General features: G+C 48.8%; 1 protein-coding gene across 2 annotated transcripts in view; it reads right to left on the minus strand.

Annotated features, from left to right (window-relative positions):
- Positions 1-12,042, minus strand: part of ELF5 (E74 like ETS transcription factor 5) — a 31,171-nt gene extending 19,129 nt beyond the window's left edge. Inside the window, exons 1-2 of one of the 2 annotated variants that reach the window (XM_059139527.1) lie at positions 11,870-12,042; positions 4,950-5,074 (exon numbers count right to left, since the gene is read on the minus strand). In XM_059139527.1, coding sequence (XP_058995510.1) covers positions 4,950-5,070 — 121 coding nt within the window. In that variant the 5' untranslated portion in view covers positions 5,071-5,074; positions 11,870-12,042. Of the gene's footprint in view, positions 1-4,949; positions 5,075-9,834; positions 10,001-11,869 lie in introns of those variants that run through there. The other variant, XM_059139516.1, reaches the window with a different exon arrangement.
- Positions 12,043-13,681: the final 1,639 nt, after the last annotated feature.

A 13,681-nucleotide genomic window follows, 5' to 3' on the forward strand; every position in this document is an offset into this window, starting at 1 on the left:
CCTCCTCATATTAGCTGTGAAATCCTAAAGGAGTTTCTTAACCTCCCTGGACCTCAGCTTCCATCTACAAGACAAGAACAGTAGTGCATACCTTGTAGGAAGTTTGTTGTGAAAAGGAAAAGAAATGGTACATGTGAAGAACATAGCCCAGTTATCTGGAGGACAGTAAGCCTTCAATACAAGTCACCTGTAATTCATTACTATTTTGGGACTGCGTTTGTTCTCCAGGGAAATGAGGCCTTCCTCCCTCTGAAGCCTTGGTCTAGCTGAGGGACAAGCAGAACAAAGCAAGCCCAGGGCTCGGCGTGGGGAGGCAGACAGTCTGGGTCAGAGGAGGCCCGAGTTAGACAGCCTGGACCATAATTAGTATGATTTATTAGCATAGGGAGTTGGGAAAGTTTTCTGCCTGGGGCCGCACTGGAGAGAGCCAGCGAGTGGACTGGGTAGCACGGGACATCATCAATTGTGGCTTTGTCACCGAAAGGAAGGAATTTATGGGCAAGGGGAGCCTGAAATGAAAAATTGCTTCCAGGTTTCCTCCCAGAGATGGTTGAGCTCCATCCAATAGCCTTCTTGGCATTCATTCCAAGCCTGTGGAATGATTTAGACCATGAGATGGTGGAATGGGAGGGAAGTCCAGAGTAGCTTAAGGAACTGGATGGAGAAGAGACTAGAAGGGCAGGTGGGGGTCAGCACAGAGCTATGGCCTGGGGCATGTGGGGTTCGGAAGGCACAGGGGTTGGGAAGAGCACCACGCCCTGGGTGGTCCCGAAGCCCCAGCTGCCCAGAAGGCTCAGGCGTGTGGAGGGTGGGTTGCTGGTGGCGAGTGCTGAGGTCTTTCTCGGGGGCTGCTCCCAGGACAGGATCATGACCATGGGCCCACCTCACGTTCTTCAGTGATTTTGTTGATTGTCTGGTTTTGATTTAGAAATTCTTAGACTCTTGCATGAGCTTTCGGACTTCTATACCCAGCACATGAATCTTGCTGAGAAAAGCCCATGTAGCACCCAAATGCCTTGTCCCCTGATCTTCTGGATGTTAATACCCGGAAGGCTTTGCACCTTTTCAAATAAAATTCCTTCTTTAAATAAAATTTCCCAAGGTATAGCAACAGCTGACACATTTTTCGAGCACCTAGGATGCAGCAGTTAGCATGCTGTCCTCTGTGCTCATGTGAACCCTACCCCCCACATGCCACCAAGTCCTCTGAGGAAGTGGCAGGGCCGGAAGTAGGTCATGTAAGTGTTCTCCAGCTCCTGCTGCTGGAACTTAGTGCCTTTGAGGTGCAAGAGCTTTGCTTGACGGCGGGGATGGAGAGCGGGAGCTAGAGCCCGGCCTCCTGAACCATCACCCAGGGCCCTGAGGGACCTCTCAGGAACCCCTGGAATGGCCCTAATCTAGAAAGTTCTGCTACAGACAAAGTGGAAACCAGAATCCAAAGCAGAGGGGCACCGCATGTCGGCGTGGTCACCTCAGCAAACAGGGGAAGGGTGGGTGGGTGTGTGGAGGTTCACGGCGGAGAGCCAGACACGAGGTGTGAGGCCAGGGTACCCCATGACTTGTCAGAACTTCAGCGGAGAAATCATCTTTAAAAAGTATCATACGCTTGTCAAGGTCAGACAGCCGGCCCTGCACACTTCGATCAACTTTTCCTGTATCACTAGTTCTTTATTTTAAGAGAGCAGAAGGGAAGCCCCGAGGGCGTTAATGAAATTCTAGAGTATTTTGCAATCTGTGATGGTCCACTCCAGGGTCTTGCAGGGAGGCCAGGCAGAAGGCCTGCTTCAAAGAGCAGGTCTGATCCTTTGTGGTTAGCGCATGGCAGGCCCGGAATCGGCTGCTGTCTGCTAAAGCCATTGGAAAGGTTGTGAAGACATCTGGTTTTCCGGACTAAGCTGATTATTCCTCCCTGTCCTCCTGTAGACATTGTTCTTCTAGTGGACACATCATTCCGTTCTCCCTTTCTTTTCCCTTTGGTCTCGAAGTACCTAAGCTGTCACATCCTGAATTGGAAAAGATGAGACCGGGCCCTTTGCTACTTTGGTTCAGTAGGAAAAATGAAGATGGGAGAGAGACCCAGCTGTTTTTCCACTAGCGGGGGGAGTCGTGAGATGTTCCTGGCAATGGTGGGCACCTACTGAGTGCCTGGCATGTCATGAAACACTTCATCTGTGACATAGCAGGCCTCACAGCCCAAGGCGGCCGATGTTTTTCCAGTTGGGAAAGTATATCTCCAAGTCATTAGGAAAAACCTGCCAAGGTCATGGCGTCAGTGGTTCGTGGCCTTGTCGGCCTGGGGAGCCTGGACGTGGACAGAAAGCTGCCAAGGGGACAACTGTGAATTCAAGATGGGATCTCCTATGGGGCTGGGGGATGTCTCACTGGCCACAGACCATGGGGAGTTTGCAGAGCAGTGTACAGAGGCGAGTCTGCTGTCCCCTGCTGCCTCCCTCTCAGAGAGGACTCGGACGGAGGGGTCATCTCTCTCGGAAGGAAAACACAGAGGCCAGACCAGATATTCTTTCCCATGGGGCGTGTTGGCTCTGAGGACAGCCACGGCCTACAGGGCCCACCCAGTGTCCAGGCAGCTCTCAACTATCCTGTCACATCCAACTTCTCTCCAACTTTAGGAGGTCAGAGACAGTCAGCTCCTTCGGGAATCCAGAGAGCCATATGGCCATTCAAAAGCTGGGTCCCCCCCCGCCCCCAGGGAGGGTGACTCCTGCGGGATATTCATGCCTTGGTGGGACTTAGTCTTCTCTCAATGGGTGGTGGGAGAAGAGGGCTACAGCTGTGATGCAGGAATCAGAGAAGCTTCTGGAAGGGGTCTTAGCAATGACCAAGTTCAACTTCTCATTAGACTGTTGGAAATGCAGAGGCCTCACACAGGAGAAGGCTGTGTCTTTATGTCTGAGACTGTCAGGTATCAGCTCCATTGGCAAGCCTACTGGTGATCACTTCTGTTAACCCTTCATTTTTGTTGTTGTTGTTTTACTGTGGTAAAATAGATCTAGAACTTACCATTTTAACTCTTTTTTAAGTGTAGAGTTTGGTGGCATTAAATCAATTCACAAGATTGGGCCAACCATCACCTCTGTCTGTCTCCGTGACCTTTTCATCTTCCCAAACTGAAACGAGTCCTTCATTTTTAAACGCCCGTGTGTGCTTGTCCTACACCTGACTGTGGCCCAAACACCTCCCACATATTAACAAACACCCTGGTAACAATTCTATGAGGTAGGCGTTCTTGCTGTCTCCTTTCACAGATGAGAAAACGAAGGCACGAGAAGCTGCGGTGCTACAGTTAACAAATCTCAAAGCCAGACTTTGCCTTTAGGCGGCCCGGCTCCGAAGTCTGAGCTCTGGATGACTATAGAAACTGCTCCAAGGCCTGGAACTCCTCCCTGGGGCAGGCAGTCCACCCCCTCCCGCCACCTCTCCAGCTGGCAGAATGGGCAGGAAGAGAGGGCCCCCGGGATGGCAAGTCCCTGCTATGCACGTGTGGACAGAAGGACCTTCTCCCTGGACCCCGCCATCATGGGACCCAGGGGAGACAATGGGGACACAAAAGCTTTCGTTTTCCTCCTTCAAACTTAGCCTCAGCCCAATATTGAGGGTCAGAAATAGAAGACATTCTTCATTATCTTTCTGGGGATCAAAGAGTTTCTTAGGCCTAAAGGAGATTTGGACTGTGTATCTGGCTGACTCAGAACCCTTCAGAGAGGGTGAGAGACACACTGTGCGTGTGCGTGCCCCTGCATTGGTGGTGTGAGCAGGAGTGGGGCTGGATTATGGAGGGAAGCACCCCAAGTGTGTCTGTGATGCCCTAGCCTCTGGTCGGAGGCAGGGGCTTCCTTCTGATGGGGGCCTTTGCACAGCATCCTCAGAGGCTTGGTCTCTCCTGGACCCAACTGCCTCCTGCCCCCGAGTGTGGGCCATGCTGAGCCAGAATGCCCAGGGTTAAGTCCTGGGAGGACTGACAACTCAGTGAGGACTTACCTCACAAACCTTGGGCCATGCACCTGCCAGGTTTGCTGGGTTGTGCAGTCACCTGAGCACCGGGGGACAGAGGCCCTCAGGGAGATGCTGGGGCCAAGTCAGCAGGCCCTCCTCTGGCACGGGATCTGCACAAGGCCCCATGCTTCCTTTGTAGGCGGAGGAGACCCGCCAAGAGAAGAGGAAAGGTGGGAAGGCAGGCCTGGTGGACGGCATGGGGATTCATGTCTACCGAGCGCATGCTTTGGGCCGAGCCGTATATTTTACGCAGTTAGGCTCCCTTACTTCTCACAGTGATTCTCGTCATCCCTGCTTGAGGGATAAGGAAACAGAAGCTCCGAGAAAAACTGTCATATTCATATCAATAGCCGCAGGGTAACGTGGTTAGAAGATGATTTAGAAGATGACTGTGTAGGATAGTTGAGAGTCCAGGTACTCAAGTCAACTTACATGAAACCTAAAGAGCTGTAACACCTTGGATACGTCATTGACCTCTCTGTGCCTCCGTGTCTTCACTCATAAAATGGAAATAATAACCGTTCATTTCTCATAGGGCTGCGGTAAGGATGAGATGGGTGCTTGGCACAGGGCCTGAACCACAGCTACTGTTCTGCAAATGTTAGCTAAATCCATGATATCAAGAAATCACAGTGTACTTGGCTCTAGGCTAAGGTTTTTGCTTAAATATAAGAACTCCAAGAAATTGATTCAAAAGCGCTTGTAGAGTCCCCCAAAGGCCACAGAGCTGGGAAGAGGTTGGAGGATTCTGGTGCTTTTCTCCCTGCAGAAGCTTCCTCTCCTGCTGCCCACATCTCTTCCAGTCCTCTGCCCTGAACACCGGTGAGAGCTGGCACGTTCCAGCCCCCAGCATGGCCTTGCCACCTCCTAGAGGTCAGTGTCACCTCCCGCCCCGGGTCTTCCCAGCTCAGATGGGCTTCTCTGGGTTTACGCACCTGTCTGATGCTCAAAGGCCGGGTAGTACTCTTCATTGCTGAACAGATCAGTCCACGACATCAGAGGGTCGCAGAAGGACGTGTTGGGCAGGAAGGTACTGTGTGTCACCGAGTCCAACATCACCCTACAAAGGCAGGAGAGGGCTGAGAGGAGGCAGACAAGGGCTGCACAAGAACCCCCCCCCCCCGCCTTGGTTTTTATTAACAAACATGCAGCCATCTAGGAACCGGGCAGCCCTTTAAGTGCTTGCCACAACGACGTTACTCAATCCTTGCCCCATCCTGTGAGGTTTGTACATCTGCCCCCATCTTATATACAAGAAAATCTAGATAGTGGGGTTGCAGCAGTTGCCCACGTAACATGGCCCGTAAATGGTTAAGTTCAGGGTTTGACATGGAGATTCTTAGGACGCAATGCTGCCTCTTTCTTTACTTTTCCTATTGGCTCACATGTGACCCCTGAACGCCGGGTTATAAGGTTCAGCCATATGCTTCTGAAGGCTGGGCAAGTGTGGCTATATGTTAATACACCCCAAAACCCTTACCCCCAATTCTGAAATCCACAAGCTCTGAAAAGGAAAGTATGTGTGTGTGTGTTTACAGACTCATTTCCCACAAAACACAAAACAAAACGAAAACCAGTCCTAAATTAGTTATTTAGTTTTATATACTGTTACATATATATTACATCCATAAATCTATTAGTACACACACACACACACACACACGTATATGTATATAAGCAACATATTGTAACTGTGTACATTATACATATGCGATATAGTTTTGTAATTGTAGTTATAATTTTGTTTATTCTACTAGATGAATATTCATAAGATACATAAAATACATATGCTTCCTGGAAGGAATACCCTGACAAGAGGATTCTGTATCCTGCAGCATATACATACTGTATAACCTTCCTAGTACCTGAGGAATCCTAAACTCTGCAGCACATCTAGTCCCAGGGTTTGGGTTCAGAGAGCAAGAACCTGTGATAGTTGGAATATACACTTACTACGCTTTGGGCTCTGTTCTGAGCACTTTACATCTGTGTATTGATGACTCATGGTCTCCTCGGAACACACTCTGAGACAGGTTCTTTCTCGGTGATGAGGACAGATGCGCTAAGATTTTAGGTCATATACCGCAAACCATCCAGTGGGCATATGGTAGAGTTTGGGTAACAACTCAGGTTTATCCACTTAAGAAGTCCCTCCTTTTTTTTTTTTAAAGATTTTATTTATTTATTTGACAGAGATCACAAGTAGGCAGAGAGGCAGGCAGAGAGAGGGAAAAGACTCCCTGCTGAGCAGAGAGCCTGATACGGGGCTCAATCCCAGGACCCTGAGATCATGACCTGAGCCAACAGCAGAGGCTTTAACCCATGAGCCACCCAGGCGCCCCAAAAAGTCACTCTCTTTATCGTAGGGCTCTCCCACCTGCATACACTGGCGAGGAGGAAGATTTGGGAGAAGGTGTCTGGTTGAGGCTGAAAAGATGGCAGAATGGAATGGCCAAGGCTGCTTTCATCTTTCAAGTTTGCTTTTTCCCATATTCTCACAATTCAGGGAAAAAAATGAATTCATATTTGGTAGATTAGAAAAATTGGTTTGCCCAAATTCTCTCTTCTGATCATCACAATCATGTTGATGAGATAGGGTGTTTCTACCCCCATTTTGCGAAGGGGAGCCTACAGCTCAAGGTCACACAGCTGGTAGGTTAAATGTCAGAACAAAGATTGGATTCTGGATCTTGAGATATTAAGCATAAAGAATTTTCAGATGGCCGGGGTCTTAGTAATCACCTAGTTCAGTGTTTTGCAAACTTGATAATCATTTGCCTACCATCCCGATAATTTACTTAACATGCTAAAAAAAAAAAAAAAATCCACTTTTTTTTTTTTAAACACAACTACATTTATTTAAAAGGAAGACTTTTTATCACCACTATAGATGGAAAGTCTGTCTCCTTTCAACATGCAGAAAAATAAAGACGGGATTTAAATAAAAACTGTTGGTCCATGCATCACCTAAATCAGAGGTTAGCAGACTACAACTCACAGGCCCAATCCAGCCCACCACCTATGTTTGAAATGGGCCGCAACTGAAAATGATTTTACATTCGTAAATAGTTACATAGGAAATGGTTATATATGTACCCACTTACTATAATCAGTTTTGCTTTTTGGTCTGTATATCCTAAAATACTAACTACCTGGCCCTTGAAATAAAAGTTTGCCTACCCTTGACCTGATCTATTTCCTGTATCACACGAGTGGTGTGAGTGCCACGTGTTGGTGTGAGTGCCAGAGTTAGTCCAGTCTTTCCCTTCACTCCATTGTTGTATAGCTGAGACAAGTAAGGCCCAGAGACTTTGTGCAACTCACTCAAGGTCACACAGCCAATGGATGTCAACATTATGTTGTAGCAAGTTCTTAAGGTTTCTGAATTTTGGATCATCTGCATCCTTTTCTAGAAACACTCACAGTCACTGGGTGTGGTGCAAAAACAATGAATACTGTTACGCTGAAAATAAATTTAAAAATTAAAAAAAAAAAAAACCACTCACAGTCACATCTGCCTACAGACTTTTCCCTAACACACTTACATATTAAATGGAACCCCAGTACTGAGAAAGGCAGGGGTTGTGTGATTCCAGAATCAAAGGGCAATTTTTTGAGGGTGCTTATAAATCTACCATCATTAGCTTCCTCAACTGTGCATGAGAACTGCTCTCCTGTGATAGAGAAATAACCAAGTTCAGATTCTCATACTCTGGTACCCTTTCTGGGCCGTCACTGGAGAGTCACCAGACTTACTGGGAAGCCTCCTTTCTGGTGCCCAGAGAGGGTTAACCAGCCCAGTGGATTATCATGTTCATGGATCTCCCCCTGGGAGCCGTATCAAACAGAAGTCAAGGCTGCCTGAGTTTAGACTCTGATTTTCCCACGGATTGGCTGGTTTTATATCCTGAGCGGGAGGTAGGATGAAGAGGAATGGGGGTGGGAGTTTTTGAGGGAGGGAAGGGCCCCTGGAGCCCAAAGCCCCTCTTCTGCATTTTGGACTTGACCTCAGAAAAGCTCCCGTAAGTGAGGGCTAAAGGTAAAATCTCAGAAAACTGAGGGAGAAGAGGTCTGAACTCTGACATGACCTTCCTGGGGGTGTTTGGAGAAAGGAGGGGTGTAGTCCACATGGAAGGAAACAGAACTGTTTCCAGGTCTTCCCCTTCATTTAGAAATCCTCCAGGTAAAAAAACACTATAGTAGGAGTGGGCACTTTCTTGCTTAACACCTGACATGAATAGTTCTCAAAAGTCATTTGGTAACTTGAATTTGATCACCAAACATTAGGAGTATTTCTGATCAATAGACTGTTTACCTCTTTTAAGGATTTCTCTTCCTCTTTACACCAACCTGCTCACTTGACCTGCAAGCTCCCTACTGCTGTACACAGCGTCCGATCTGATTCCCCTTGGTAATCTCTTCTATGAGGAATTATATCCATTGAGTTTTTTTAAAGGACTCTCTCAGGTGTACCAAGGGCTATTTTTTTTCCCCTGTAATTATTTCTTGCTTCTTGGAAGAAATTTTTTTAATAAAAGCTGCAGATTTCTTTTTTATTTTATGCTGTTACAGTAGGAGAGCGTATTATTAACTCTGGGCTTTCCACAAAAGCCCTTGGCCACTTAGCCAGCATGCGCTAGGTGTGAGTTCAGGAATAATGGCTGCTTTGTCTTCACTTAGCTTCCTGGGCCCTTGAAAGTCCTTGCAATAATTGAACATTTTAGCTCTTAAGAGTTCCTTAATGTAGGTGGAACAGGGTGAGGGTGATGGGGGGAGGGGGGGAAGAACCAGCTGTTTGGGGCCCATTTCTCAGCTAGTACATTGAGGTCCAGGAATATGTAGACCCAGGCTCAAAGTTTGACTGGCATTCCCAGGTAGGTGACGTGGACCTTAGAGGGGAAAAAATTGGTTCTTGGGAGTCAAAATATCTTAGCCATTATTATGTCTCAAGACCCTCTAAAGGGCCACCGTGCATAAATGGTAGGGGGTAGTGACTATGATAAAGTTATTTAAAAAGCCTCCTTAGTTGGGAACGACAATGAAAAAATGGTTGAGAAGCACTGGATTAGACCTAGAGTCAGCAGCAGGACAAGAAGGGAGATTCGGCGTGTGTGTGTGTGTGTGTGTGTGTGTGTGTCCCAGGCCTGCTATCCTAGGCCTATGTTTTGGGGTTTTGAGGGGCACCTGGTTTGTCATCCTATAAAGAGCACTGGCTGGGAGTTATGATTCTGCCTCATGTGCCTCTGCTCTTGACCACACTGGTGAGGGGGACTCTGAGACATGCCCTGGCTCCATGATTTTCTCCAGACGTCCACCTGAATGGCCCAGCACATCCAAACACGGGCGCGCACTCATACGCATATATGTCGGTTATACTGGATATTGTGGTCGAGCAAGCTATCTAAATTGGAGTCAAATCCAGCCACTACAAACGGAGATTTAACTTTAGTTCTCCAAAGTCCCCTGATTTCCTCTTCCCCTTTCCCTCCCATGTCCACTACTTGCAGCAGTGGGCCCCGGGCATTCTTTGCCTGGGCTAGCCCGGTCTCTTAGGTGCTTCAAACCCTCACTCACCCCCTGCCCATCCACACACCCACCGCTGTTAGAATCAGTTTCCCCCAAACACCACCATAGCTGCTTAGTGAGCAGGGAAGTTTCAAGCACAATCCACACAAGGGAAAGGAAGCCGGTGGGTTCCGTTCCACGTGCAAGAAAGCCTGACTGCAGGGACCTGTTGGAATGAGACAGTGATGGTGGAGAAGCTTGGGTCCCCCATGGCTCCACTGGCTTCCTAACCCCTCTGGGAGCCGGCTCACTCACCAGGTGTGCACAGGGAAGCGTCCACACAGTCAGAGGGACAGGCCTGTGGGCTTCTTGTCCCTACACGAGTCAGAGGCAGCAATCACAGGTGTGGTGCCCATGGCCTGATTAACCAGGCACCTCTGCTCAGCCTTCCAGAGAGAGGGGAAGGAGCAAACCAGCCAGGCTTGGCCAGTTTGCCAGAGAAGGAAAATTCCTTCCTGACCCTGGCAGAGATCATCAGCTTCACTCTGGGCATGTGACCAAAAATCCACCCAATTAAGCATCTACACATTGGCTGTTTATGCACTAAAACATCACCAGACAGAACAAGGCCATGAGGGTAGAAACCATGGAATGGGAGGCTAAGAAGGGCCTTTCCTGATCCCGCCATCTGGGCAGTCCCATGGGGAAGAAGTTTTTCCTCTTCCAAAGCCTCAGCGAAATCTAAGTGTCCACAGGGTCCTGATTCCTGGGAGCAAAGCAGGGTCAATTTCCTACGCTTTGGACCTCCCGAAGGAAGGACACATGGGGGGAAGTCTCGGTGGGTTATTTTGACACTTGCAGTTAAAGAATTGGGGTGCTTGCATATTTGTTCTTCTGAGAGAAAGCAGAACAGCTGCGAGAATGGACTTGCTCTTGTCTTACTGAGGGGACTCCTCATCTTCCTCTAGCTTGTGTAGGGAGCTTGCTAGTTTGTCCTTAGTTGTTTCTCCAAAGGTGTGGCAAAGATCCACAGAAGGTAAGCCACACGGTTTACCGGGGGTTCTGATGCAGAGCTCATCAGCTTTGGATGAAATCCTTGAGGGGTTAAATCTTACCTCTGCCACCCACCCACAAGGGCAAGGGACATGGGAACATCTAGATGTTTTATTAGTCAGCCTGTCAGAATTCTTTATTTTTGTTTCACACAAGGGGCGATCTATAAAAACCCATGCTCTTCTCTGAGCTCATCTTTAAAATGGGATTTTAACATGCCATCCTCAGGATGTCCTGCGGATTTATTAAAATCAGATCATATATGCAAGAGGGTGTAATATCTTGATGTCTGAGCCAAGGCAGGGGAGAATCAACTGTCATCAGTATATCAAAAAGGTTCTTATTCTGGTGACTTCTGAGAAAGAAAGACAACCAAACTCTGAAAGTGCCTGCCTAGAACACCTTGAGTCACGAAAACCATTCTCAGTGACAACATGAGGACAAAGAATTACATCTTCACTCAGAGGAACAAACGATCCCTCTCCCAGGATCTTTAAACTAGACTAAAACACAAAGCTGTCTCCCTAAATCACTTGACCTTAATGACCTCTGACATCCTTTCTTGTTTGTAAAAGTTTTAGTCCATCCCTGGGTCCCCTTCTATCAGGTGGAGAAGGGGGCATGTGCTACCGGTGGCGGCCAGCAGGGGGCAGGTGCCCACAAACCCCACGTCCTGCAGAGTCTTTGAGAAGATCTGAGAATACAGTGGAAAAACCCTAACCATTGCTTTTCTGGAAGCCGTCTACACTGAGGTGGTGTAGGAGGGCAAAAAAAAAAAAAAAAAAAAAGGTTTCTTTTAAGCTATTATGTATGGACAAATTCCTGAAAAAGGCCCCAAACTGTAACAAGGCAGCTCTCTTCTCTGTATCAAGGGGGAGCCGTGGGCAGGGCCAACGGCAGAAGTGGGAGTTTCAGCCAGGGGGCTGGTGGGCTTTCCTTGAAGCTGACTATTTTGGGTGCAAAATCGAGCTCCCCTTCCTACAGACAGGTTTAGGAACGGGTAGAGAATTGAGTACCTGTACATATTCTCTGCGAGTTGCCCTTGGTTTAGCGCATGGGGGTTCCGGGGAAGGGGTGGCTAGACAGCCTGAGGAGGAAAAATGACTGTCCCAGGCGAGCACTTAAATCCCCGTCAAAGAGCTCCCAGGAGGCGTTGTGACTGATGAAACTGGCATTTGGGGGGGTGGGTGGTGATCTGGAGGTGCAGACCAGATGAACAGACCCAGGCCCCAGCCCGGGGCTCTAAGCCCTGACGCCCCCTACAATTCATCGAAAAGAGCAAAGAAAAGGTGCTTACTTGAGGACAGCGGTGGGTGACTAGGTCCAAAGAGGAGGCTCTCAAGGCAAGAGAAGGCGGGCGCTCCCAGCACCAGCGTACGGTGGAAATAAAGGCACCTGTAGCTTTGTGATATAAGTAACACCTACAGACAGGTCCGTTTGGTTTTTCAGGTTTACGCACAGCCCCTTTGATGACGGTGTCATACAGTGTGACAGGGCTCCTTGGAGGGGGGGAATGGTTCTCACATGCAGAAAGTTTACCTTTATCCTGTTTTTGTACCCAGCTCACCCTCCCTGCCCCCCGCCCCCCCACCTCCGTCGGCCCCCGCCCACCCTCCCCCACTTTCCAGTGGACTCAGTAAACAAGATGAGAATTCTTGCCTCTGGGAGCTTTGCTGGAAATGCCCTGCGTTTGCTGGGAACTCTCGTTGGTGCAAGCTGGAGAGGAAAGCAATCCAGCCCTGTTGCCTGTCTCTGCCGCCTCCCTCCTGGGCTGGCGGAGTCCTGCGGTTGTGGAAATCATGTCATTCTCTCAGTTTCCCCTCCGCGAGGCAAAGAGCAGGGGCAGGCTGGGGCAGGGGTTAAGCACACAGGCTCGGCTGCTAGGTGGTTGGTTTGGGATTCAAATTCTAGGTCTGTCATTTTCTAACTTGTCACCTTGAATAACTTAACCAGCTAGCTAATAACTTAACCAGCTCTAATGCCAACAAGAGTGCCTACCCACTGGGCTGCTGCGGGTGGGGGGGTCACATGAGTTCATACGAGGGCAGCCCCTTGTGAGCTGTTTTCCTCGAGGGAGCACATCAATAAGAAACCCCCTTCTCTACCACTCCTCCAGCCTGTGCCTTGCTACTTGATGAAGGTGACAGCCAGCTTGTAGGGACAATGTGGGGCCTTTCTTCTCCTTTGTCTCTCAAAGCCATCATTTACCTGTTTAACTTCTAACATTAACTTGTTTAACTTCTAGCATCTTCAGATGCAATGAGCCACGGGAAGGCTTTCTCCCTTCCCCTCCCTATGGATGGAGACACAGAAAAGTTTAGTGGCCCAGGCAGGTGTCTGCAGCCACGAGGCTGGGGGCCTGACTTGCTGTGAACTACCTGCTTTGTAGTATCCACGCGCCCCCCTCCTGCCCCAGAGCAGAAACTCAACCTAATTTAGGCTGTGAAATGCAGTGTCCCCGGTTGCCTGCGGACAGCTGTTTATAGCACTGTGCCTCTTCGCAATGTGCTTCCAGCTCTCTTGAGCAGCCAAGACACTGTGTCCAAATGGCAGACTCCAAGCTTTAAAGTGAGAGCAGGGACTTGTTTGTTGGGTTTTCTTGGGAACTCTGGGCACAGCTACAAACACACAAATACAAACCACATGGTCTGCAGAAACAAAAGGCAGTTCATTGGAGGACTCGGGGTGTCATGGAAAAGTTGCTGAAGGAAGATAAGGCCACCCTAACTTGCTGTGTAACCTCAGGCAAGTCCAGCAGCCTCTCTGGGTGTATTTCCTCTCCGGTTGAAAGGTGGAGTTTGGATTAGAAGCACGATCTTCAAATTCACAGGGACAAATCCTGGAAAACTCCAGGGGGTTCTGGGAGTCCCCAGGGGGCATGCTGGGGATGGAAGGCCAGGAGCCCAGGAGGTCAAGCTCTAGACCTTTCCTCCCTCATTCAATAAGATCACCTCAGCTTTTATATAAATCTCCAGGGTAGGATTTCCTTGGAACAAAAGAATCTGCGATGAAAGGGAGTCTGCACAGAACTGGATTAGATGGTCTTTGCGATCCTTTAAGCTCTAAAATTCTGTGGTTTGCCTCTTGCTCCTTGGTGTCTAGGGAACCA

Source organism: Mustela lutreola, chromosome 1 (assembly GCF_030435805.1).
Source record: "Mustela lutreola isolate mMusLut2 chromosome 1, mMusLut2.pri, whole genome shotgun sequence".
Classification (NCBI taxonomy): domain Eukaryota; kingdom Metazoa; phylum Chordata; class Mammalia; order Carnivora; family Mustelidae; genus Mustela; species Mustela lutreola.